This window comes from Rhodamnia argentea, chromosome 7 (assembly GCF_020921035.1).
Source record: "Rhodamnia argentea isolate NSW1041297 chromosome 7, ASM2092103v1, whole genome shotgun sequence".
Classification (NCBI taxonomy): domain Eukaryota; kingdom Viridiplantae; phylum Streptophyta; class Magnoliopsida; order Myrtales; family Myrtaceae; genus Rhodamnia; species Rhodamnia argentea.
Window position 1 is genome coordinate 9218672 of NC_063156.1, and position 25343 is coordinate 9244014.

At 42.9% G+C, this 25343-nt stretch overlaps 3 protein-coding genes across 3 annotated transcripts; 2 read left to right on the forward strand and 1 right to left on the reverse strand.

Annotated features, from left to right (window-relative positions):
* Nucleotides 1–5861: 5861 nt before the first annotated feature.
* LOC115737850 (NAC domain-containing protein 92-like) lies at nucleotides 5862–7695 on the forward strand. The gene is made up of 3 exons (XM_030670219.2): nucleotides 5862–6214; nucleotides 6325–6605; nucleotides 6879–7695. The coding sequence occupies exons 1-3, from the start codon at nucleotides 6052–6054 to the stop codon at nucleotides 7539–7541; spliced, it is 1107 nt and encodes a 368-aa protein (XP_030526079.2). The 5' UTR covers nucleotides 5862–6051; the 3' UTR covers nucleotides 7542–7695.
* Nucleotides 7696–13590: 5895 nt separating this feature from the next.
* On the reverse strand, nucleotides 13591–16724 carry LOC115737837 (tyrosine-specific transport system). Its single transcript, XM_030670195.2, has 2 exons — nucleotides 14927–16724; nucleotides 13591–13972 (listed from the first exon to the last, which is right to left on the reverse strand). Exons 1-2 carry the CDS (start codon nucleotides 16465–16467, stop codon nucleotides 13894–13896), a joined length of 1620 nt encoding a protein of 539 aa, XP_030526055.2. The 5' UTR covers nucleotides 16468–16724; the 3' UTR covers nucleotides 13591–13893.
* A 4356-nt stretch (nucleotides 16725–21080) lies between these two features.
* On the forward strand, nucleotides 21081–23567 carry LOC115737757 (thioredoxin-like 1-1, chloroplastic). The gene is made up of 3 exons (XM_030670081.2): nucleotides 21081–21528; nucleotides 21891–22232; nucleotides 22959–23567. The coding sequence occupies exons 1-3, from the start codon at nucleotides 21250–21252 to the stop codon at nucleotides 23235–23237; spliced, it is 900 nt and encodes a 299-aa protein (XP_030525941.2). The 5' UTR covers nucleotides 21081–21249; the 3' UTR covers nucleotides 23238–23567.
* The last annotated feature ends 1776 nt before the right edge of the window (nucleotides 23568–25343 follow it).

Sequence of the window (25343 nt, forward strand, 5' to 3'; positions counted from 1 at the left end):
TAATAGAAAAACATGCAAAATGACAAACAAATCAGGTAGCTAACAATTTGAGTCAATCAAAACTCCGATACTACTTTTGGTAGTTTTTTTTTTTTTTTTCCTCTATCCTTGCGAAACCTTAAATTGCCAGGAGACCGGGCCGATCCAATTATGAGTGCCCTCGAGGCACTTGTTGGGTATACCATACTCAACAAGAAATAACTCCATTTTTAAATTACCGATTACGCATAGCACGAGACGATCGGTAGATCAAAGCCCCCGTACTTCTCCAATTAGCTACTCAATAAGTATGTCCCTTTTTAAATTACCGATTACGCATAATGTGAGACGATCGATACATCGAAACCCGCAAAATTTTCCAAATGGCTGCTCAATAAGTATGTCCGGGACGTTCGGTCGACGTAATCGTGTAATAAAAAAAGAATAAAATAAGGCGATAATTAGGTGGTGGGAAGAAGGGAGACGTGGGCTCTGCTCGCCTCGGGAATTACAGAAAGCATATTCTTCCAAGACTTTCGTTCTTGTCTCTCTCTCTCGATCGAGTACAATTACACCACGTGTGATGAATTCGTGTGGGCCCCCACTTGATTATTTTTAAATTGGGGGGGATTTAGCGCCTAACATGATTAGCTAAGGGCTTACTCCACGAGGGAGGTGATTAGACGTTAATCGAGGTGGATTAGAGACGTTAATCGAGGTGTTCAGCTTGATTTGTTTAGAGGTTGGTGGGGTTTGCTTCGCTCACGAACTCGAAGCCCATTAAAAAAATTAAGAAAAAATTAAGAAAGCGCGCGAGGAGGTGGCGCTGGCACCGCATTTGGCGGCGCCGAAATGTTTACTTTTCGGATTGTGTCACCGCGTATGTCTTCGCTGGTGGGGCGGCTCGTGCCCGGGCCGCGGCTCGAGCCGAGCCAGGTGACGCGGATGATGACAAACTGCACTTCGATCAATTTCTGCAGTCCCACCACCCTAACTTTGATTTCAGTGCCTCGGTATTTTCGACTTTCGTTATCTTCCGACAAACTTTGGTCGGAATTTCGGCCCGGAGAAGTGTTGCTGCATCGATTGCAACGGTAGCTCTTGTTGTGGAACCGGAGATTACGACATCGGACGTATCGTGTTGGCATGACTCGCAAGACAGTCCTAAATCGATCAAACTTTTTGAGTTAGACGGACTCTGCGTGGGATTTTGTTGGCGCCAATCATGTTTCATCATGCCTCGACATGCTCGAGTACACATTGCAATGGTTCAACATGAGAGGAGGGTAAGATTCTTGTCCTGTGAGCCCGTACCTAAATCGTATCGAGTTGCCCATGTGCTAGCATGACACGTGGCGCATCGAAGATCCACTACTCTGAAAGTGTCTTTCTTCTTCTTATCCTCAAATCTAACAGTAAAACTTGGACGCTACTTTCAATATAGCCCCTTCACTTTTGGTACACGTTCAATATAATCTTTGAACTATATGAAAAATATTATAAATTATCATTCCATTAATTCAAGATTAGGGACTCAATTTAACGTGTACCAAAACTCCAATGACCACACCGAACAAATTAAAAGCTTATGGACCACATTACATATCGCGCTAAAGTTTAGGGACAATATCAAACAAATTAAAAAAATCGAGAGACCATTCATGTCATTTTAGTTTTGTTAGACGGCGAAAGATTTTACAGTATTGTCGAAGATGGGCGTGGGCGGTTCGCCGAGTTCAAAAAAGTTTACGAAATTCCCCATGTTACAAATCTGCTCAGCAGCCACTTACGCACGTTCATAATTTGACCAGTGCTCATGGGTTTTAAGTCATAAACTACAGCGGACACATCCCTTCTTTCCTAGTCTGTCTGCCAGTTTGATTGCATGTGCACCAACCCGCTTAGGTAGGCCAACTACAAGAGCGTTAAATAAAGTCGCACGCCCGAAAATTCATCCCTTAGAAGAACTGTAACATGGTCAGACTAAATTAAAAGAAACCACGAGAACGGCACCGACATAAATTATTAATTTTTTTTTGTTGTGGGGGGTTGGGCTGCATTGATACAGTCATAATGGAGTTGTTATCGAAGATTATTAATGGTGACTAATGGAAATTGGTTGTCATAATTAATGGTTTTTTTTTTTTGACTTGATCTCTCGTCTAAAATGTTGGTGAGTGATTTTCTCGACGTCGGTGGCGGTTTGGCTTCTGGTGTAATTGTGCGAAACAATGGATGGAAACTCTTAAGCTATTCATTTTGGGTCGGTCCACAGGGAAAAAAAAAATGGTTTGTCTATGTGTGGCCACGTAGATGTGGTCCTTTCCACGCGGTTGTTGTAAATTTCTATGCTCGTGATAATCCTAAGCAAAGGAACGGATCAATCCGGTTGAAATTGCACCGCACTCGCCGCACTAGCTATCTTCCGCAGAAATTGTGGCGTCACTGGGTGAACAGGCATGGGTGACCGAGCCGATCCAGTCGGAGGACGAACCGAACCGGTCTTACCGACCAGTTCCGAGTTGGCCCTACAAGTGGACCGGTAGATTCTTGGGCAAAAGAACGGCGAACCGGCTTTGATTGGTTCGGTTCTCGATTGTATATAGAGAACCGCATTTCTACTCCATAACTGGCCCATTTGTTTTGAATCAGTTTTCAGCTTTTTTTTTTTTTTTTTTTGAAAAAAATTCAAAGAAAGGCTCAAAGTATGCTTATTTTCCCAAACAAGAAATTAAAGTGGCATAATTATTTCAAATAAGGACCTGAAGTAGTCATGTAGTCTCAAAAAAGAACATGAGCTAAGGATATTTTCGTCATTTGGCTTTTTTTTTTTACTTTTTCTGTATTTTAAAAATCCAAAAAGTTAAAAAGCTAAAAACAAATCCATCGTCTTCATCAATCATCACCTTCCCAGCAGACGCGACTGCCATGGACAACCACCACCACCACCAGTAGCCGTCGCGCCACCGCCAGTGGGGCATCGGCGATGGCCGGCAGGGTCGACGGCATCTCGGAGAGGGCAGGCGACGTCGCTGACCAGAGCCCTTGCTAGAATCGGGAGAGGGTCGCCGGCTCTTCTCCCGACCGCCGGCTCTTCCTCGTGAATCAGTATAAAGCAAAGCTCCGGCCCACCATCGCCGACACCTCCATCAACTGAAACTTGCGATGGCGGTCGTCATTGGCCGTGCCAGTCTCCCGTGCAGCAAGGCCAAGATTCGGCTCAGTTCGTGGGACCAGGATTGTGTTCAAATCCTTGTCTACCGTCTTGCATCACTACTCATCCAACGCAATGGTGACCAGGGAGTCGAATTCTCTCAGGAAGCCAGCAACACGAACTTTTCCCTCTTCTTACGGCTGCTTGTCGACCTCGGGGCTAATGATGGACACGCAACCGAATTGCCAATGAGATTACCCCGCGCCATTGACTCGAGAGCAGGCATCGGAGATGGCCGAGAGGCGCCATTGATTGTGCCGGCTGCGGCTTTTGGAACACGAACGGATTTGGTGGATGACAAGGCGAAGCCGATGTTCACAGATGACAAGAACTGCCAACCAGAGGAGGACGGGGTGAGGAGGGAGAAACCGCGTGACCTCGACCGCGTTGGGGTTGGGGTCAACGGAGGGAAGGAATAGAGAGGGTAGGACCTTGAGGTGGTCGTTGCGGTGCGAGGTGGGACGGAGATACGGTGAGTGCGGTGGTGACGGTGGTGGTGGTGTTGTTCTTCCACGGTGGGTCACGGCTGTTGGCTGTGGGTGATGAAGATGATGGATTCTGTTTAATTTTATAAATTTTTAAAAAACGAAAAAAAAATGACGAAAATGCCCTTAAAGGCAGATCCTTTTTTGAGATTATTTAGCCACTTCAGGCCTTTATTTAAAATAAGTTTCACTTCATTCTATTATTTGAAAAAATGAGGACACTTCGGGCTCTTATTTAAAACAATAACTACTTCAAGCTTTTATTTGAGAAAATAATGACACTTCGTGTCTTTATTTAAATATTTTCCCTTTTTTTTTTAGATGGCTTAAAATGGAGTTGGGTATTGGAATTAGGAATTCCATTACATAACTTACCTATTATGTCATAAATTGTTCACATGGTAGGCCTAGTTCTCGGAGATTTTGGGTTCTTGATCTAGAGCTTACTCACCTCGAAAGCGATCACTTCTGCTTTTAATCAACGTAATAATTAGCTTAAACTTGTGAATTTGACATTTGATAAAATAATTTAGTACTCTAACATCTAACTAGCTCGGACATAATTTTTCTGAAATTGGATCACAAGGGTAGTTATCGACCTCTTCTGCGCATCAAGAAATTCTTTAAGAAATTGTCATGGACAGGTTTTTATTTCCCTACACGGACTCGTCCACGCAAGCTATCTTGTTTAATCGTATAATACACGTGAAGTAAGTATACTCACACAAAAAAAAAAAAAAAGAGAGAGAGAAAGAAAGGGGCCGCTAGATATCGACATGTATCGCCATTGTCGCGGGACCAAGTGTCCTCCTCAGCTCTTTAATATTCATGACAAGTTAACAACATACACTTCAACATAACATTACATCTAATGACACACTTAATCTCTTAATCCAAATTACTGTTGAACCACAAGAACGAAGACAAATAGAGGATAAAGTCGGAACCGTCCGAGCAAAAACCTAACCCGGGCCGAGCCGGTTGGAAGAAAATTCGCGAATCGTTTCTAGTCGGATTTACCGTAACATTGAAAATGAAGCGGAATGGAATAAAACGCGGCCGTATTTTGGGATCTCGAGTCGGATTTCCACACGCCAAATTTGAATTCTTGTTAGAAGATACACATTACGTAACTACACATGTCACATTCGGTCCACGTAAGAACAAACAACTAAATAAACCTTTCGCGAGATATTCCCGCCCCCTCAAACTTTACCCACCCAACAAGCTCACTTAGCTGTATGAAATGAAAAACTACGATCCTCCCCCCTTTTCAGACAAATCATCCCTCGTGCGCGCCTGTCGAGCCCCGCGCTTGCAGCTCGGTCAAGCCCAGCCGACGAGCCGAGCCGAGCCGGGCCGACCCTCCCCCACGCTGCGCGTTGACCGTCGACATGTTTCCCCAGGTTTGAACAGAGACCCGGTCGAAATTTAACTGCGCCTGAGGAACGTGCAGTGGGAAATTGGAAATTACCACGCGGGCGCAGGGGGGTTAAATTTCGTTTCTCCCTGACTAAAAAAAAGAAAAAAAAGGATTAAAAATGATAAAGGTGAAATTGGTCATTTAATAATTTAATTCAAACTAGACAAAAGAGGGGCGATGAGGGGGCCGACTTTTGATGTCAAAAGGAGTGAAAAAGGAGGTGGGCCCATTTCCACGAAGGAACCTCTGCTTTTTTTTTTTATTATTATTTTTTTCACCGTTTCTTTTTGACGAAAAAGTTCGTTTTGGTACTCGCTTTCAAACCATGGCGAATGGACAGATAAGAAGCCTCGAGAGAGAGATCGAAATGTTTAATACCCTTTATTCCGTAATTATTACCAGCGTAGGATCGATCATTTTTGTCTCGGAGGGCACGAAGGAATTCTACCGGATTCTATAGGAGATTTGAGTATTGATTGAACACACGATTGATTCGATTCACGGGTTTTACTATTCTTTCTGTACGGGGATTAGCTCGGTCGATGGAACGACTTCGGGTTAGGAGATTAGACGGTAATTAGTTGAATTAACAAAATCAGAAACTCTCTCTCTTAAAAAAAAAAAAAAAAAAGGAAGGAAACAAAGGAAGTACATAGGCTTCTTGAAGAAGATGCCTTGCAGGCCACGGAACTTGAAGAAGCGCGAGGTGTTGGAGAAGTTCCGTGCCGTCTATTTATGCAGCCGCTCCTCCCTCCTTTCACATTTTCCTAACGTCGCTCCTCCGTTATCTTCTCTCTCTTCTTTCTCTCTCCTCTGCTAATCTTCTTCTCCACAGTACTCACTTTTGTGTTCGGATCACTTCGATCTCGTCCTTTCCCATATTGGGTGCTCTCTCTCTTTCTCTCTCTGCTGCATAAGACTTTAAAGAGTTTGCAGAATCTTCAGCTGCCATGGAAGATGACATCGTGGACTTGCCTCCGGGCTTCAGGTTCCACCCGACGGACGAGGAGATCATCACTCACTACCTCACCAAGAAGGTCCTCAACCCCAATTTCTCTGCCTGCGCCATTGGAGAGGCTGATCTCAACAAGTGTGAGCCCTGGGATTTGCCGAGTAAGTCCTCGTCGTTCGTTTCCGATCTCTCTTCCATTATCGAAACGAATGCGCGGGTCTAGTTGTTGTCCCTAACACCTCCGGGTTTCCGAATTCGCGTTCCTTTGCAGGGAAAGCGCATATGGGAGAGAAGGAGCGGTACTTCTTCAACCAGAAGGACCGGAAGTACCCGACGGGGATGAGGACGAACCGGGCGACGGAGTCCGGCTACTGGAAGGCCACGGGCAAGGACAAGGAGATATACCGAGGGAAGAACACCTTGGTCGGCATGAAGAAGACCCTTGTCTTCTACAAGGGAAGGGCTCCTAAGGGCGAGAAGACCAACTGGGTCCTGCACGAGTACCGCCTCGAGGGCAAATTCTCCTACTACAATCTCCCCAAGGCCTCAAAGGTGCTTCTTCTTTTCATCAACTGCTCGCCTTCGCTTTTGATCGATCGCGTCCTCTGTCGATTCTTCGGTACTACTTTTATTTTATGTAGTTTGCTAAGACAAAGAAGACGTTTAGAATTGGTTCTCATGGCGTTTACTCAACCCAGAAGCTTGGGAAATGAAACCTTGCTGCTTCTTGCTTCTGGTGTTTCTTTCTTTGGTGCAAAGTGCTGATTTTGATTCAAGCCCAGAAAAAAAAAAAATCCGAACTTTGTGACATGTTTCCTCGTGCAGGATGAGTGGGTTGTGTCGAGGATTTTCCACAAGAGCACGGGGATCAAGAAGATCATGACCAGTCCGATGTCGGGCCTGTTTCCGATCGATCCTTCCGGCGAAGACGAGCTGCTGGATCCTTCTTCTTCTTCGCTCCCTCCTCTCATGGACGACTCTTATTTCTCAAGGCCGAGCGCCAGCTTTGCAAACAGCGAGAATGGATTCCCAGGCATGACCAGCGCATCTGTACCAAGATCAGCCGACGGAAACTACGCCGACGAATTCAACCGATTACAAAGAATCAACCCAAGCAATACCAACTACCAAATGGACCCTAGTGGCTCTGCATTCAGCACGATGCTCTCCGGGCAAGCGCCGGTCCCCATCCCCTCGTTTCAAGGCCCGGCGGATCCGGACTACTTCTTCGGGTTTGGCTACGGAGGTGGCAACGACAATCAGGCGATCATCAGAGGGATGGCAGCAAGCCAACACGAGACGCCGGGCCTGGATAAGATGATGCTGATCAAGGGGGAACAGTTCTCGGCATCGAACAATAGGTCTATGGTCAGCCTCTCGCAGGACATGGGGCTGAGCACCGACGCGAACGCCGAGATATCCTCGTCCGCCGTCTCGAAGCAAGAAGTCGGGAACTTCTCCGATTATCTCGAGTACACATGGGAATAGCAGCAGACAGCCCCAGCCACCATATACATATTTGATTCACAGATCTCCTGTTAGTCTCTTTGTTTCATTAGGAATCTTGGGCTAGATGATGAGTTGATTGGATTTGTAGTTTGTGTTGTACAGTTACAGATTGATGAAAATTTCTGGACATTCTTCAGATTCTCTTCCCACAATGTCAGACGATCGCAAAAAACCCCAAAAAAAAAAAAAAAAAAAAAATTGTTACACGGATAAATACTAACTGTTCTCATCTTTAAAATCGTTTTTACACCAACCTAAAATTAATCCAAAATTCCTCATTACTAATCCTAATAAAGGCTGCCTGAAATTGGACAGCTACTTTGATGAGCTATACAGCTGATGTGGGTGTGTACAGAATCTTCTTGCATCGATCATTAATCACTAATCAACGTCGGATTAACATCAAATTAAGACACGGTACGAATTAATTAATGTACGCGCGCTGGAATCACAGGCAGACCTAATTGATATAATGAACTCGCCCGGGGTCATCAAGGCCACGAGTTATTCCCCGATTTTGTGCCGTATTAGATGCCACCTCTTGTAATAATTATACGAATTTGCAGAATAATCAAGATCGTTAGAAGACTTTGCAAATTCTCCACCTTATGCATGGATCTTGGGTCTTCGCTAATTATTACTATTATTTCCTTGAATCATATGCAGCTGGCTGGGGTATAGAAAATTAAGCAAATTGCACATCGAAAAATTTTTTTTTTTTTTCCGGTCGACGATAAGGACTTCAAGAGTTCTAAAAAATGTAGCGTTTTCGAACCCGGATCTTGAGCGAGGAAAACCGCGGCATTCCCGATTTGGGTTAACCTAATTTTTCCCGTTCTTGAATGCTCTCTTAACTTTTTTCCATAGGCTCTTTTGTCTTTTTTTTTTTTTTTTTTTGTGCGGGTTATCAATGCGAGTGTAGGTCCATTAATATTGCGTATGATGATGCAAGCGGCTCCTATTCAATTGAAATTCAGCTCAAGGCGAGAAAGGGACACGACAGAGGACACAAACGTAGGAGATGGAGATAGAAAATGAATACATTTCTTGTAATTGTTTCATTTCATGGAAATTTAAAAAAGAAAAAAAATTAGCAAATTCTACGGGCCAAGCAAGGCGAAGAAGCAATCGAAACGGCATATTCCTCCTCCTTCTCCTCCTCCTCCTTGCTTATCTCGAGCGCCAAGAGACCCAGATTTGGTGCATGAAATTATGGGAGCTGAGGCAACATCGCAAGCCACCCTACCACGTACTAAAATAAGTACGAGTTCGTGTTGGATACACCTTCGATTGGGCAAAGCAATCTTTCTCGTCCCCACCCGCGATGACGGCGAAAGATCCGGCACGCGCATCGTCGAGATCGTGTCAGCGGATTGCCGTGACGTGATACGAAACCGGATCCAGGGGAGAATGGTCGAGCGTTCCCAGGCGAAATTTCGCTGGAATGCATACATCGTGACCGTTAGAGTACGCCTCTCGTGACGGAATCCGCAAAAGCCTTTAACAGTCGAGGGATAGCAGGCGAGGGTCCGGTAAAAGTTCACGGGGTTTATTGATTAGTATGGAGCGCGAATGTATCGATAAATCGACGCGATATTGCAAATGCGATTCGGGATTACGTATGCAATTGAAAAAAAAAAATCACGATTTGTTCTAGAAGTGAGTTGCATTTTTTGGCCCTTACGAAAGGGAATGGTGCTGCTTTCACAGCTTGCCTCATTCTTATGTCATCTCTTCTCTTGACAGTTGACATCTCCACCAACGTTAAAGAAGATCATATGTTTTATTTTGGAGAAATCCCAAGATATGGCCAATCCCTCTAGCATTAGGCTTGGTATTGGTTGACGTTTTACATCATTATGACCTTTGATCAACGTTGAATTTATGTTGATGGGGGAATAGTTTCTTTCTGATTAAGGGACATTAATAGTATGAATCAAGATCTTCTTAAATTAAGGGTATCAAGAGTTTCTACAAACATTCATTCATGAATAATGTCTGAAGTAGACTCGATCATGGGTTTGGCAACCCACAAGCCCGCTCCGATCGCATGCGTCATGAGGACACTTCTGAGCGAGCTCGAGCAAGGCTATGTAGTCATAAAGCATGACCTAATTTGATTGAGCTAGTAGCGATCTAGCCCGACTTGAAAGTTTTTTTTTTTTTTTTGGCTATTTTATTTTTAAATAGAGATTCAGCTATGCTGAGCTTGGGTACCAAAATTAGGCCCGACTTTAGGACCCCACCGGACTTAAGTCCATCCATCGATCACCTCGTCAAGATACACATTAGGCTAGACTTTTTCCACAACAATTTTCGGTTGCGAATATGACTAACACACCTTCGATAACGTGAGTAAAGTTATACCAAGTAGATAATCGACATTTAAAGTATATGCTAATGAGTTATAAAACGTAGGAATTAGCGGTCTTCCCTTGATATTTACCAAAAGGGAGGTACTTTTGATGAGTGTCGCACACGATTCTTGAGTTGACGGATGATGCCACACTCTGGAAATGTAATCTGTTCTATGTTCTTTTACATTGGCTGAGGTGATCCTGAAAGCTCTTTATCCCTTTTCTTTCAAATCAACATCACTTCTTCTTCTTCTTCTTTTTCTCTCAGCTGTGCTTTTATACTTTAGGTGATCAATCGCATTCGTCCCATTCAATTCAATTAGTCCAAAAGGTAGATATAAAGTGCAAAAAGGACGTCTTACACCCTGGAAACAGTAAATCAATGTAGAGATACTTATTCTTGAAGATGCACATTAGTCAGAGAGTGAATTACTTTCGAAGTCGCGATAAGATCGGTGATGTACGTCCACCTTTGATCTTCAAATTAACCCTCCGATGATCATGCCAGTACACACAAACGAGAGAAATGAAACAGCGTGATCATGATATGAGAAAAATTGTTCGAAAAATACTAAACACATTGCATTTTTGCCAATTGAGTCTCAAACCTTTTCACATTTTGCTAATTGAGTCCATCCAGACACTTCTAGCAGAAATCATTGACGTAGTCAACCATCTTACGTGGCAAGGTCGGTATTGATGTGGACAATTTTTCTCAACATTTTTTTTATATTTTTATTTATTTATTTTCATTCTTTTCTTTGTTTTTTCTTTCTTAATGTGGCCAGCGAGGGTCCATGGGGCAAGGGCCCGGCGATCCTCGCCCAATGGCCTACCACAATAAGAAAAAAGAGAAGAAAAAATAAATAAGAATTTAAAAAATATTAAAATATTATTATAATTCTCCAAGTCAACACAGCGGCTGGTCATGCAACCTAGGAAAGCCATAATTCACATCAGTGTTTTTTGGACAAAATTGATCGAATGGTACTCATCTGGAAAAATGTGAAGATGTTCAGAACTCAAAAAAGTATGACTAAATTGACAAAAATGCAATAAATTTAAGACTTTTTGAACAATTTCCTCTTACAATATGTGCATGACAATGATCGCAAGCAGAATGAAGTGCCAAGTTGTCTTGGCACGTGCACGCGTGTTTGCATTATTAGTTCTTGCTGTTCTTCTGTCCTCCTAATCTTTATGATTGATGTGAAATCCCAAATCTACTCTTCGCACGAAAATTATTTCCTCTCAAGTGATATCAACGGCTCATCTTTAGATGATTCATTTCATGAAAAATAAATAATTTAAAAAATATTAATTTTAAAATTAATCGTTCGCGTCGTTTGAAATAATGAGTGAATGAAATTTTTGTCATTATCGGCAATAATTTGTGCTTAAACATTATTCGTTAAACGATGAAAAACTTTTGCGATCATTGATTTTTGTAAGCGATGATCTTTAAAAAAAAATTACTTGTCAAATCCCATTCTTTTTTCGCGAAACAAATTCACTCTCGATTTTAGATTCACAAAGTTTCAAAAAAATAAATGAATAAATAAATAAAAGAGAGAAAGAGAATAAAAGGACACTGAAGGACTCGTTCCCGACTATTCATGGCGATTGAGAAACTTCCATGAAATTTCCTGGGAACAGAAATAAAACCTTTTCATATTAATTTGTTCATTAAGGATCAAAATTCAGGGATGGCCTTAAGACTCTTTTCATATTGTCCAAGGAGAGAAGACAACCGTGAAGACAAAAGTGCGTTCTAACTTAACTCCCTGTTCGACTCGGATCGAGATAGAACCCGACGGGAGACATCGTTGTCGACGTAATCGAATCTGCGAGGAAGATAATTCGAAAAAGACGCTACTCGATTTAAAAATAAATAAATAAAAGAGAGATCTTGGAACTATCCTAAAAAAACTCACGTGTCCGAAAGCAGTATTTAAGGTAGATCACCAGCTAAAGAAAAGGAATTAGATAGTTAAAAAGACGTGTGGGGCTTTATACTAGAAAAAAGAAAAAGAAGTAGGATGAGAGGAAAGACGTGTGGGTCTCAGACATATCATTAGCCCGGGAAAGGACGTATCTTATTTTTCCTCACTGCTTGGAAAAACCAATAAATAAATAAATAATCTGTTAATATCACGAAAAATTTTAAATCATTACACATTTACCATATTTGAGCTTCATTTATTTAGCGAAAAATGAAAAGAATATAAAAGAGCTTGAAATAATTAGCTGATTAAAAAATATAGCATTATTGACGACAATTTATATCTAAACATTTTCACGGACGGTGAAGAAAATTTGTTTCATTTTGTAAGCAATATGAGCAATTATTTTATGGAAAATATATTTTAAATAATTCATTTTTCGCAAAATAAATGCACCTTTTATTCTAAAATAACTTTCATGTCACAAAAAAATCTCAACCCGATACGTTTGTACATTGCCCTAAACCTGTTATAGTGTTATGCTACACAAAATATCCCAAACCGATATCTTGTGTTCTGTTGCCCCAAATTTTCCCTAAGATTCCGAAAGATTTGTAATCAACGTACCATTTTAGGATCTTTTTTGTGACACAAAAATTAGTTCGGGATAAATATTACACGAGTGTACCAATTTGGGATTCTAGTGACGAAAATCAATATGGGGTATATGTAGAACAAGTGTACTAATTTGGAGTTCTAGTGACGAAAATCGGTATAGAGTACATGTAGCATAGGTGTACCGGTTTGAGATTTCTTTGTGATGCGGATGTTAGTTTGGGATTAGTGCGGTACATTGGGTACGGATATACCAATTTAAGATTTTCGGTGATATTAACTCCCCAATTGGGACAAGATTAAGTTTCTATAAAATAAGTCCACAGAAAAATGAAAAATGTCACCACCACCCGTGCGGGCTGAAGCCGCAGCCACCAGGCTCGAAGAGCTGAGTGGTTGGCCCGTCACTTTTCGAGGAAAAGGACTAGTGGGCTAATCAGCAATTTTTGGTGGGCCCTGACCTTCGAGTCTATCCACCAAGCACATGCCGTTCTCCTTCTAGTTTTGGAAACTCTTTTATCAGAAGACATGGACGAATCTTCATCCAAATATTGGCAGTATGATGGGGACATTTCATTCTCTTCCAACATGAATGTCCTCCATTTGCATAAGGAAATTGAAAAGACCAGCCCAGCCGGGGCGACGCTTGGTCCACAGTCGCGTGCCGAGTTTGAACCCATCTTTGAGCATCCGGAATGCAGCAGTGGGATGCCGCTGGAGGGGTCGTTCCGTCACGGACGGCATAGCTAAGGACGGCACGAGTTTTTCCGTGACTAGTGGTAGCGACCCTTTCTGAACGTTACCATACTTAATTAGTCTCCAACCTATCTGGCCCAAAAGAAAAGAATCATAGTTTCTACCTGTCATTTTCTTGACAAAAAACCTTCTCCCTCAGCCCAAAAAAAGAAAAAATACAAGGCCTCTCAATTTTCTGTTCTTGTACTGAGAACTATTCTAACTCTTTGCCAGCATTTTCACCAAGCTCTGATCTAGTTCCTTGGAAGCAGTCTTTCAACGCCTGCTATACTTACATTCACACTTGTACATACAAGAGCTTATGAGTACAGAAGAACAAAAGACTTGGGTCAAGGCTTTTTTTTTTTTTTTTTTCTTCTGGAGAGACTCAACAACGCTTCAACGAAGCTCAGAGATAAGATGAGATGTTCGGCGTCTCAACAGAGACTAGTATATCTCATCTCAGTTCTTATTTCCCTTGATGCAATCGACATATATAATCAGAGTCGACTTAGGGAGTGTCCTGTCCTGAGACTGAGACCATTTCTTCAAGGTACTTAATTAGATTGCTATTTTGTTACTTAACAAATGCTCTGAGGGTGCTCATTTACGAAATCAATTCTTCGATGAAACTTCACATTCAGTCACAATAAGGCTCTGGTTTGGCATGACTAGATATGCTTAATGCCAAATTCCCAGAACAACAGCAATAATAAAGAGTAACAGAAGAGCAACATTTCCTCCTGGTAGAATCTCCAACCTGCAAAACGCAAATCTTGCTTTCAGATGCAATTTGTCCATCTATAGAAGGAGAGCAATAGCAGGATAACATGTACGACGATGAGTATTGATAGGGGCACCCTCTGGTTGAAAGCATTTTGCGTACTTCTCCAAGAATGCTCATGTCTGTTACTCTTTTGTTTTCGACTATACCACATACACTATTGGTTCAAAGCAAGTTCAACAAAGAAGAACCAAACCACATCAATAATCATATACCTTCACCACCCATGAACTCGCTTGGAAAGGATGAAGCACTTGACATGAAATCTGGATATATGAGTAAATTACCACGCAAGCAAAACATATTGTGGACCATACTCTTTAGATACAGTATATGAGTAGAATCTTCCTGTCGCCTCATGATGAATATGCGCAGAGAAATGAGACATCATGACTCGATCAAGAGCTCGTTAAAGAGTTTGTCTTGTGCTTTAAATCAGAAATACGCGGAAATTTTCATTTCTGCAACTTGGCAGCTCTCACTGCTGTCTTATCTCGTTGTTTTATTGATTTAAACAAACTTAAAGTATAACCAGATGAATCAATCGGTCCAGCAATCTCTGAGCAACATATAGAACTAGTGATTTATTGGTCTCCATTGGCCAACCTCTAAAGACCACACAGATAAGACTCCTGGCTAACTTTGTGCACTGCCACTTTCATTAGGTATACTACAGAAAACATTTTTGAACATCCTTGATGTTTACCTCAAACCAATATGTACATCTAATTATCCATCATATTTGTAGCTTTTCCAAAAGGTTGTGCCATTGGCAACTACACAATACAAAGGTTGCAATGTGGAAAATGAATGTGCTGGCTGAATAAATGTTCCAATAGACCAAGTTTTGCACCTAAAGATAATAATTGGATCCATGAAAACCATTAAATATAGATGAAAGTGGAACTAGCTCGAGATTTGGGGCTGCACCTGAGCTTCCTCCTGGATTGCTGAATGTATGCCATCAATGGAGGAAGGATGCCAAATAGGAAACAGTTAGCATATACCCCAGCAAAATCAAGTGCTCTTGAAAAAGTTGAGCGAAAGAAGGATGCTATAAGAACCGAGGCACCAAGTACCACTGGCAATACAAGAACTTCAATGGAATCAAATGCCCTTATGCTTGACATTGCATAACTTTCTGGAGCTGATGAATGTTGTAATCTACTAAATGAGATGATTCCGGGATTACCAACATAATCCAACCTCGAATAACCTAGAGAACCAACTCTGCCAGCTCCATTTCCATCACAGATTATCAGAGCAGGACTCAAATTTTTCCCTTGGTTGTTTTGGAAAATCAAGTCTAGGGTATCAACGAGCTGCTTTGGGAAACTTACAGCATAGCCTATCAAGCTAGTAGCAAGAGCAGAAAAGGCAAAACCTTGAACTGCTGACAGAGCAGAGGACTTCACAGACAGCAAAAGGGATATGGGATCTCCAGGTGAAGCAGCGGGATTAGTCCCAGAAAGCCCCAGAACAATCAAATTCCATGAAAGAACCATAATCAATGGAATGAACCCACCAATTAGTATAGCTTTCTTAGCATCACGCACCGAATTCCCGGCAATCTTGCAAATGAAAGGGGTGATCACATGGAACCCCAGCGTCAGTACCATAACTGGTATGGCCGGCAAAATTGATGACATGCTCCAAGAGGCATGAGAAAAGGATGCAATCACATTACTCCTAGCCACAGACATACCAATCCCCACTAGTGTACTTATAGACATGAGCATGACAAAGCACAGGAGCCTATTTGCAGCATCGATTACATAAAAGGGGAAGAAACCAATGACGACCCCAACAGCCAGAGGGACCAGCCCAAAGGCCAATGCAACATCCATCCATGGGAACCACTGAGAGACAATGGAACCAATCCCAGAAACACATGCCACCACCAAAGAAAAGCTTAGGGAAGCATACACAATGGCCACAAGAGCCCCAAAACTATTCCCCAAGGCCTTAGTAGCAAGGCCAGTGAAGCTCACCTCCACAACCCCATCTTCCTCCATGGCTGCAAAAGTGAGCTCTGCAACAAGTACTATGGAGGACACAACATAAAGCCATGATAATAAAATAGCAATGGTTGAAGGGAATGGACCTGACTTGATGGTGAGAGCAGGGAGGCCCAGCATTCCTGGTCCCACTGCCGTGCCCACGATCAAACTGACAGCTCCCCAAAAGCTCTTCTTCTGGGTCTGTTCTCGAGTTTGTGAAGGTCGTGAAAGATGCAGAGACTCGCTAGGGTCTGCGCAGTTTAAGACTGAAGTGGATTTCTGGGTTTTCAAGGTAAAGATCGGTCTTTTGGTCAACGATGGAGGGGGATTGTGAAGCCGGGTTTTGTCGGGGATGAAGAGATTGTGGAGATGGGTTGTGGTAGTGCGAGGGTGATTGAAGTTGTGCCTTGGGTGGTTGGATCTTGATGCTGTGATTGAGTTTGTGAGTCTGGATGAAAGGGAGAGATGCATTTTTTCTGAAATGAAGAAAACTTGGGGGTTTGTCTTCTGTGAGGTTCTGTTAAATTAAGGTTCCTTTTCGCAGAGGAGAATCAGCTGGCAAGACTTTGCCCAAGAATGTAAGAAGAATCTCGGAAGTGTCGGAGCAGGCTGAGAAAGCCTTGGCTTAGGAATTTCTTCTCAAATCCGTCTTTTTCATCATACTCACGAGGATACAATGAGATGCTCATTGTGAGACAACACAAAAGGGGAGAAGACTCTTGTATACAAATACCCATCGATAGTAAATCTTTCCTTAGTTTAATGGTGGAGATTCTATCTTCCTATCTAGCAACTATCCACATTAATTACAGAAACTCTCAAGAACAGTATACATTTTCCATATCGACTGTAGTAATATTCTAAAGTACACAAAAAAGGCTTGCCTAATCTTCTTGGATCATCCTCAATCCTTTGTGTGTTGAAAACCTCCGGACCGTGACATTCTCCCCACCTAATGGTGTAATGCCCTCGTCGCATTTTCGACATGAAAAACATCAATTTGCTTATTAAATTGCCAAAAAATTTCGCGGGTTCTCGGCTTGCTTCACTCTCCGATAGACCCTTCCATCGGATCAAATACTCACTTTGGCATACAATACTGCTTTCATATGACTCAGTCCATCATGACGAAATCAACATCTCGGTCATATGAGGTTTTTGCCCAAGAGGTGCCCATTACAACTCTCCTCAATCCGGATCTTCCTAATCTACATGAAATAGTTTAAGCATACTCACATGATGTTCCTTTAACTTTGGTGGGAGTTCCAACTTGTATGACACCTTACCTACTTGCTGCAATACTCGCAGCGGTCTTTCATAACAACGAATTAACCCCTTGCACACGTCCTGACATCGAAGAACTAAGTGAAGCTTGGCCAAACGATGTCCCAACTTGGTACACCACGAGCTGTCGCTTCTCGTTAGCCCATTTCTTCATGCGCTTCGTGGCCTTGTGTAGGCAAGTCCTCTTATTTATGCCACTCCTTTAGCTTCACCCAATCCTTTTACGTTGTGCTCAGATAATGCCGAAGTTACAGCTCTGGGAGTGCATTCACCCTCTTCATTTGACCATCGGTTTAAGGATGCAGACTCGTGGAGAAGTTGAGTTGCAATCCTAGCAACTTGAAGAGCTCGATCCAGAACTTCTTAGTGAACTAATGATTGCGATCGGTCACGACCATTTGCAGTATGCTCCAAACTTGATGATGTGAGAAATAGTTTGGCAGCTTCTTCGACTGGGCAATCCTTTGTAGTTGGCATGAACGTCATATACTTGGAGAACCGATCCACCCACCATGATCATCAAAGTCCGACACACTTCAGACTTAGGCAAGTTCACAATGAAATCCATGAAGACAGTCTCCCATGGATGCTCCAGGACAGGAAGAGGCTTAAGAAGCTTCGCCGTCGATCATTGCTCCAGCTTGTCTAGCTGGCACATAAGACGACACATCCTCAAATGAGCTTCAACATCGTGGCGTAGGTACAACCGAAAGTACCTATCCTCCACAAGCACCATCGTGCGGTGGATCCCCAAATGATCCGTCCACTTGGAATGTGGTCCCTCCTTCCATAGCTTCCCATAGAATTGCACGTACAACCATCAGCCTTTGGTGTAAATTAGGTCGCCTTCACACCAGAATTGCCAAGTCTTGTTGTCTCACGTATACTCAAGAAGGGCCTTGGCGATGGATCATGTTGTAGCCCCTCCTTGATCTAGTCGGTCCGTGGGCGCTCGGGTCGACTTATGGTTGCCATTTCCATCTTTCGGCTGAGTGCATCGGCCATGGGGTTGGTCTTCCCAAGCTTGTGCTCTAACCAATAGTTAAGTATTGCAAGGAAGTGTTGCCAACGAGCTTGTTTTGGGGTCAGCTTCTTTTGCATTTGAAAGAAACTCGTGGCTAAATTATCCATCCTCGCAATGAACCGCGATCCCAAGAAGTAGCGTCGCCACGTACGAAGGTAGTGCACCATTGCCGTCATCTCTTTCTCTTGAACCGTCTATGACCATTCAGTCTTATTCAGCTTTCTTGATTCAGATGACATTGGGTGTCCTTCCTATATTAGTATGCTGTCAATAGCATAATCCGATTCGTCGGTTTCTACCTCATATGCATGGTTTAGAGTGATCGGACAGCAGAAGCACTTGTTCCTTGGTTATCGCTTGCTTTAGCCGATCAAACGCCTCTTGACATTGACTCGTCCACTCCCGCAACATCCCCTTCTTCAGCATGTCCATGGATGGCACAGAAATGCTTGAGTAGAACCAGCACGAGCAATGGTTCCTCAGGCCAAAAGGCATGACGAGGAACTCGTACAAGCCATAAAGTGTCACACGTGCAGTCTTCAGCTTGTCCCCCTCGACAATCCACACTTGATAGTATCTCAATCGCAAATCAAGCTTCGTGAAGTACTACGCACCACCAAGTTGGCTGAACAAATCGCTGAATGAGCAGGATTCGGTACTCGTTCTTTATCGTCCGTTTGTCCAGTGCCCGGTAGTCACTGTACATTAAGATTGACCCCCCGTGTTTCATTCGAAATAGGATTGAGGCGCCAAATGGAGCTTTGATTGTTGCATATAGCCAGCGTCGAGTAACTTTTTAAATTGTTTGCGCAACTCGTCCAACTCCAGGAGTCCCAAGCGGTTGGGTACTATGGCAGGTGGTCGGGTATTAGGAACTAGCTCGATCCGATGATCTACCTCCCTTCGTGGCAATAGCTTCTTCAGTAGTTCAGAGGCATCGCGTCCTTGAATGAGTTAAGAACTTGGGCAGCTTCCATTGGGATCTCATTCTCATTGCCCTTCACAGGTGCGGCTTCCACCTCGGCAAGCTTTGCCTTAATTTTGATCATCTCTGCGCGCATGGCTTCCAGCAATGCTTCCAAGGAATCATTCCATTGCCGGAGTTCAATGGCTGCAGTGCCAAGGTACCCAGCATCTCTCCTTGGAGCCCACCCATGCCGGATTCGAGCCCTTGCACCTCTGGTTAGAGCTCTCCCTTTCCAGACTCGAGCTCTCCGATGATCTCAGACATTTCCTCCACAGCTCCTCGGATATCTCCCATGGTAATATCCATCTTCGCCGTACGGGCCTCCAACTCATGCATCACATCCCTCGAACTCCCACGGCCCTTCTTCGTCTCGGCACCTTGTTAATTGGTGGCCCTTCCACTTCGTCCCTCAACGGCCTTCCCGCCTTGTCGGTTCTTGCACCTTGAACAGACGTCATGTCCGAATGTGGATATGCTTGCGCTTTGGATCGATTTCACTCTCTAATACCACTCGTCACGAGTCGGTAGATCTTGCGTTTCCTTACCTGTACAACCTTAAGAGTTTCTTTTCAAGTCGGACTTCTCACTATACTCACAAGGATCTTTAGAGAGAGAACTCTAAAGAGAAGCTTTGGATTTCCTATTACTCGTGAAACGATACAAAGGATGGGGAGGAGACTCCTAATGCTCTTCTAATTACTATTATAAATCTCCCTTTAATCTAACGGTGGAGATTCCATCTCCCCATCAATCAATTACCCGCATTAATTATAAGAACTCCCTAGAATAGTATACATTCCTTATATCGTCCCTAAAAATATAGTACCATACACCAAAAAAAAAGGCTCGCCCGGCCTTCTTCCTCGGTCTTTCGTGCGTTGAAACCTCCAAATCGTGACATCTTTCTTTGATCAAGGAGAAACAAGAACAGGGAATAACCCCCTCTGGGAAGATTCCAAAGAAAATAGCACTTTTCTCATCCCATCGATCCAATCCAACAAGCAATTGAAAGCCCCTTCTAAAGCCGAACAATTTTTGGTGGTGGATTGACTTTGGCATTTCGTTCCATGGTAATCACCTCGAACGTCGTGGACAAATATCTAAATACATCCGGTACATGTACTCCGAGTTCACCTGCTTTAGACAAAACGATACTAAGTGCACGTACTCTTGACAATTTTGAAGTTGATCTTGCATGTTCTTAAATTATACGAGTTCAATCAATTGCGGCAATAGCTTGATGATACGTTTATTATATGAGACATGAAATAGCGTCTATTTTATAAAAAATGAATGGTCCGAAAATAAATATAAATTACTATCGATTTATGAATAAATGTTTTGTATTAGTTATAATATTTTAAGTTATACGAGCGATTATTTTTTTTTACAGAATATTTTTCAAAAAATCCAATGTGAACGAAGTGCAAAGAAAGATGCTGCCTTTCGCGAGTTTTATCCGGTAGATTGTCCAAACCTAATGGCGCCCCCACTTTCATCGTCCTTGCCCAAGCCTCTCTTCCTCTTTTTTTTTTTTTTTATTGGGGGTCAAACTTGCCGAAGCTTCAAATGCCGCCACGTGTACGATCTTCTGCAGCCCACGTCACGTGCACCTTCCCTGCACCGTCAAACCCGCTGAATTGACACTTTAACGCCTTATCCGGCGGCAAATATCTAAGACGTCCTTCTCCGCTGATAACTACCGTCAGATTCACATCCAACGGCCAACGGTTCATCGAACGGTCCCCCGAATTCTTAATTTTCGACTTATTAATCCACTTTTTCCATATGAAAAGAAAAACATATTCTCTCTCTCTCTCTCTCTGCGAGTACAGGAAAAGTGCTTTCGATTCGACGGGACCCTCTTTTACCTTGTTGAATCGAGCAAATCGTTGGATCCAGCCCCTTTCGTTCGCGATTCGATCCACAGGCCGAAGGAAAATCTGGGTCCGTTTCTTTTTCTCTGCGTTGCGAGGAAATGGCCGCCGAGTTCTTGAGCGGATCGAGCTTGCTCTCGCCGCGCCATCGTCGAGTCGCCGGCGGAAGCTGCGTCTCCGTGCTCCCCGGAAGCTTCAGGTCCGGCAAATTCCCGGGGTTCCAGCTCAGGTTCCGCCCCCTCGCGATGTCGAAGTCTCTGGGGCTGAGATCCTCCGTCTCCAGATCGAGGAGCGGTGTTTTCGGGGACGGAGTCGCGCGCAAGCAAACTGATTGCGCGCCCAAGAGGAGGATATCGCGAAATTACTCCTTGAATGCACAGGTTTGGCTTTTCTCGCCCTCCCCCCTCAAGGGGATTCATCTGTTACTTTGGATTTTTGTTCAAATTGTTCTGTAAATTTTGGTGCTTTTTGAGAAGATCTTGTGCGTGTTCGCCATTTATTTTGTATCTAGATGATTCTTTGTTGGGCAAGCTCGAAATTTGTTGCCCAATCTTGCGCATCCATATATTTCTTTCTGGATGTTATTTTTCTTTTTTTCTTGATCGTTATGGACTGATTTTTTTTTTTTTTGGTTGAATGATGCTATAATTTGTCCACAAACGTAGATTTCTTCTCTCAAATCATTGCGATGTATACATACGAAATAATCGTGTTTCTCCCGTAATAATATGATATGGCACAGGGTAATTTAAGAATAGGGAAGGCTCAGAAATGGTGGGAGAAGGGGCTTCAACCGAACATGAGAGAGGCCAATGGCGCGCAAGACCTCGTGGAGTGTCTGTTGAGCGCTGGGGATAAGCTGGTGGTGGTCGACTTCTTCTCCCCAGGCTGCGGCGGATGCAGGGCCCTGCATCCGAAGATATGCCAATTGGCTGAGACAAACTCGGACGTGCAGTTCCTTCAGGTGAACTATGAGGAGCACAAGTCCATGTGTTATAGCCTCAACGTTCACGTTCTCCCGTTTTTCCGACTATATAGAGGTGCTCATGGCCGGCTCTGCAGCTTCAGCTGCACTAATGCCACGGTTAGTCCCTCGCAATCTCTTCAATCTTTGCTGATGATTGGCGCTTTTCTTTGGTAGTGGTCTGACTGGTGAGGTCTCGGCTTTTCTTATTACTTCAGTCTTCATCAATCTGCTGGGTTTGTATATGTTGTTTTATGGGTTTATAAAGTTCGAATTACTGCGAGGCTGTAAAATGCAAATCTTATGGACTGAAGGAAGACCTTGTGTCACAGCCCTTAAGACTCTCCATGTCAAACATGGCTAGTGATGGTGGATTATTTGGTTATCAAGTATCATTGTCTATGCTCATTTTCAGTGGTATGGAGGAGGTCTCACGGTTGTCTTTTGTTACTTCGGTTGGAAATATTTTGAAAAGGTTTTCTGCTTCAAGTCCTCAATTTTTGAAAGAGACAACCGTCCTTCTTTTGTCCCAACAACATCATCTTAGATTGGAAGTTAACATAATTGTGCTTCATGAAATTTCCTCTTCTTCTCAAGGTTGCCAGAAAAATATGTGAAAACAGATATTTTTATTCTATGGAAACTGCTCTTTGTTTTCTTAATATTAAAGGCACTTGTAAAGAACACCCATAAGATTAAGTAGCCTTTCTTTTCTAGCCAAAACATTAATAAGCTTACTGTTAGGATCATCTTTCTTGCCAATAATACCTGAGAATTCTGGCTACCCTGTTGTTTTCATCGACTGTTGGACGCTGATTAAAAATTGCTTGTGTTGGTGTTCCACAGATAAAGAAATTCAAAGATGCATTGGCCAAGCACACCCCAGACCGTTGTAGCCTCGGCCCAACAAAAGGTCTGGAAGAGAAAGAGCTCCTGGCGCTCGCAGCCAACAAAGATTTATCCTTCAACTACAGGCCAAAGCCAGTTCCTGTCACGGAGCAGGAAGAAGCAGTGGCCGAACCTGTGGTATCTCCCGCCCAGTCGGATCTTCCTCTTCCTTCTTCACTTCATCTTCCCTCATCAACCCCTTCAGCTCAACAACATATGATTAATACAGCAAGATGAGGTTGTCAACTATAATATTTGGCCTTCATCTCTCTTCTTCTTGTACGGGCGTTTTTATGTTTTTCTGGGCTTGTTTCTCTCCTTACGGTGCTTACAAAGCAAGAAACTGGTACAGATAAATAGGTAGGACTTAGATATATGTGTATAGCCAGTGATTCGCGAGCTGTGGATTTATGTTTTTTTTGGGTCCAAGCTTGCTGGTCTCTCGGTACCTACCGGTTACTTTGTGAGTAGCTTCTTGTTCTCTTTTATGATCGGGGAAGAAGCTATTCAGTAATGTGAAGATCTTGTCATTTTATATTCTAATGTAACGTGCCTTGTATGTTCGTCCGGTGGCCAGAATGGCCGTGGCGTGCATTGCGACTTGCGATATGTTGCTGCATGTTTGTTTTAGGACGATGCCACCATTTTCTGTTTGACACATCCACATGGAATCTATCTACCTCAGAAACATTGTCGGGGTTGTTTTTGCGTACATGGACCGTGCTCAGTCAAAGTTCTGTATAATACCATTAAAGGCCCTTGAGCTAAAGTTTTGATTTTTGGTTACACAATCTTATAGACCTTTGATGCAAAGTTGAGTTTTGCAGATGCTCAAAGCTCAATGCAACTTGGTACCAGCTTTGGCTTTTCTGAAAGTGTTAATTCTGGGTTTTAATGACTAGGATTTTTGCAATCCTGTTGTTACTCTGGACGCTATTCCTCGTGTCGCTCCAAGTCTAACTCGCTGGCCTCCGGTCAACGCTCGGCGAGGGTCGCAGAGGTTTGCTGAGGGTCGATTTCACCTCTAGCTTGCTTGAGGTTGCGCGATGCTTGCCAAGGGTCGCCAAGAATCGTCCAAGTATTGTTGAGGGTTGAGGTCGGTGCCCAGTTCCGATCTCCAAATCTAGCTCGCCTAAGATCACGCAACCTCGAAGTCACCTCGGTGGCCCGTCGCTTGGGGTTGCATCACGTCGGTATGGTCCACTGCCGGAGATTTTTCCTCCGGTGCCTGAACTCATCCATCCTCTCTTGCTCTTTTTCTTTTATATATATTTTTAACTATTTACTTTTCTTTAAAAACCCTTTGGATAAATACGAACTCTCTGGGCAAAAACTGAATCAAACGCAACCGACTGTCACCGAGCTTATTAACACCTGTCTGCCATTTTCATATTCTTGTGTCTTCAAGAAGTTGCCATAGCTAAGAGAGTTTCGGCGAGCACCATTCAAAATGAAAGCAAAGTGAAAACCCAAACACTAAAAGTTGACTTAGAGGAAGCGATCGTAGAGATGCTTTTGCTGTTTTATCGTTCTAAACAATCATATCATGGTTTCATTTGACGGAAGATACTGAGCTCTTGTTTTTTTTTTCAAATTAAAATACAAGAGTTGTTTCATCAAGTTAATCGACCTAGTGTGCTTGTTTGGCGAAAAATGAACAATTTGAAAATTAATTTTTTTTTTAAAAAAATTGCTCGTTTTGCTTACAAAAAGAAATCGCATGAATGAAAAATATTTTCATGGTCCGCGAAAATTTTTCGACATAAAGTGTTGTCGATAACGAGAGCATTTTTCAATTACTAATTATTTCAAGCTATACATTTGGCCATTTTTAGAAAAATATTTTTCAAATTATTCATTTTTTTACAAAATAAACGGAGCCTAAAAGGCAAACGATATTAATGAATTCACCGCCTATCTAATCGTAGAAGCATACACTTCACTAAACATTGCTGCTTGTCAAAGAACTGCTTGCCAAATATCTACTATCCAGTCCTAGATTAGCAGGGAATATACAACAAAACAAAGTTGCGCAATCAATAATCTCAAAAGCCAATGAAAGAACGCCCAAGGAAGGGAAAGTTACAACCATCTATGGTTGCAAAGTATGAATTGCTAAACATGTAGAAAACCCAGGTTTGCATACATGACTACATGAGTATGATTGGGTTTGCAAAGACACTGCATAGAAATAAAACTCGGCTAGTAAAATGATGCAATAAATCAGTGAAAAAAAAAAATGGGATGTGGTAAACTATATGTCTTTGCCACACCACTTGTAGATCGATTCTGGCTCTAACGAGGGAATGCATTGAGATTCGATAGCGGTTTCAGAAGCATGGA

Excerpts from the sequence above, each read along its gene's own strand:
- LOC115737850 (XM_030670219.2), top strand. The coding sequence starts at position 6,052 with ATGGAAGATGACATCGTGGACTTGCCTCCGGGCTTCAGGTTCCACCCG. Across the intron at positions 6,215-6,324 it reads TGAGCCCTGGGATTTGCCGA|GGAAAGCGCATATGGGAGAG; the intron begins GTAAGTCCTCGT and ends GTTCCTTTGCAG. Across the intron at positions 6,606-6,878 it reads ATCTCCCCAAGGCCTCAAAG|GATGAGTGGGTTGTGTCGAG; the intron begins GTGCTTCTTCTT and ends TTCCTCGTGCAG.
- LOC115737837 (XM_030670195.2), bottom strand. The coding sequence starts at position 16,467 with ATGCATCTCTCCCTTTCATCCAGACTCACAAACTCAATCACAGCATCA. Across the intron at positions 13,973-14,926 it reads CAATCCAGGAGGAAGCTCAG|GTTGGAGATTCTACCAGGAG; the intron begins GTGCAGCCCCAA and ends TGCGTTTTGCAG.
- LOC115737757 (XM_030670081.2), top strand. The coding sequence starts at position 21,250 with ATGGCCGCCGAGTTCTTGAGCGGATCGAGCTTGCTCTCGCCGCGCCAT. Across the intron at positions 21,529-21,890 it reads ATTACTCCTTGAATGCACAG|GGTAATTTAAGAATAGGGAA; the intron begins GTTTGGCTTTTC and ends GATATGGCACAG. Across the intron at positions 22,233-22,958 it reads TCAGCTGCACTAATGCCACG|ATAAAGAAATTCAAAGATGC; the intron begins GTTAGTCCCTCG and ends GGTGTTCCACAG.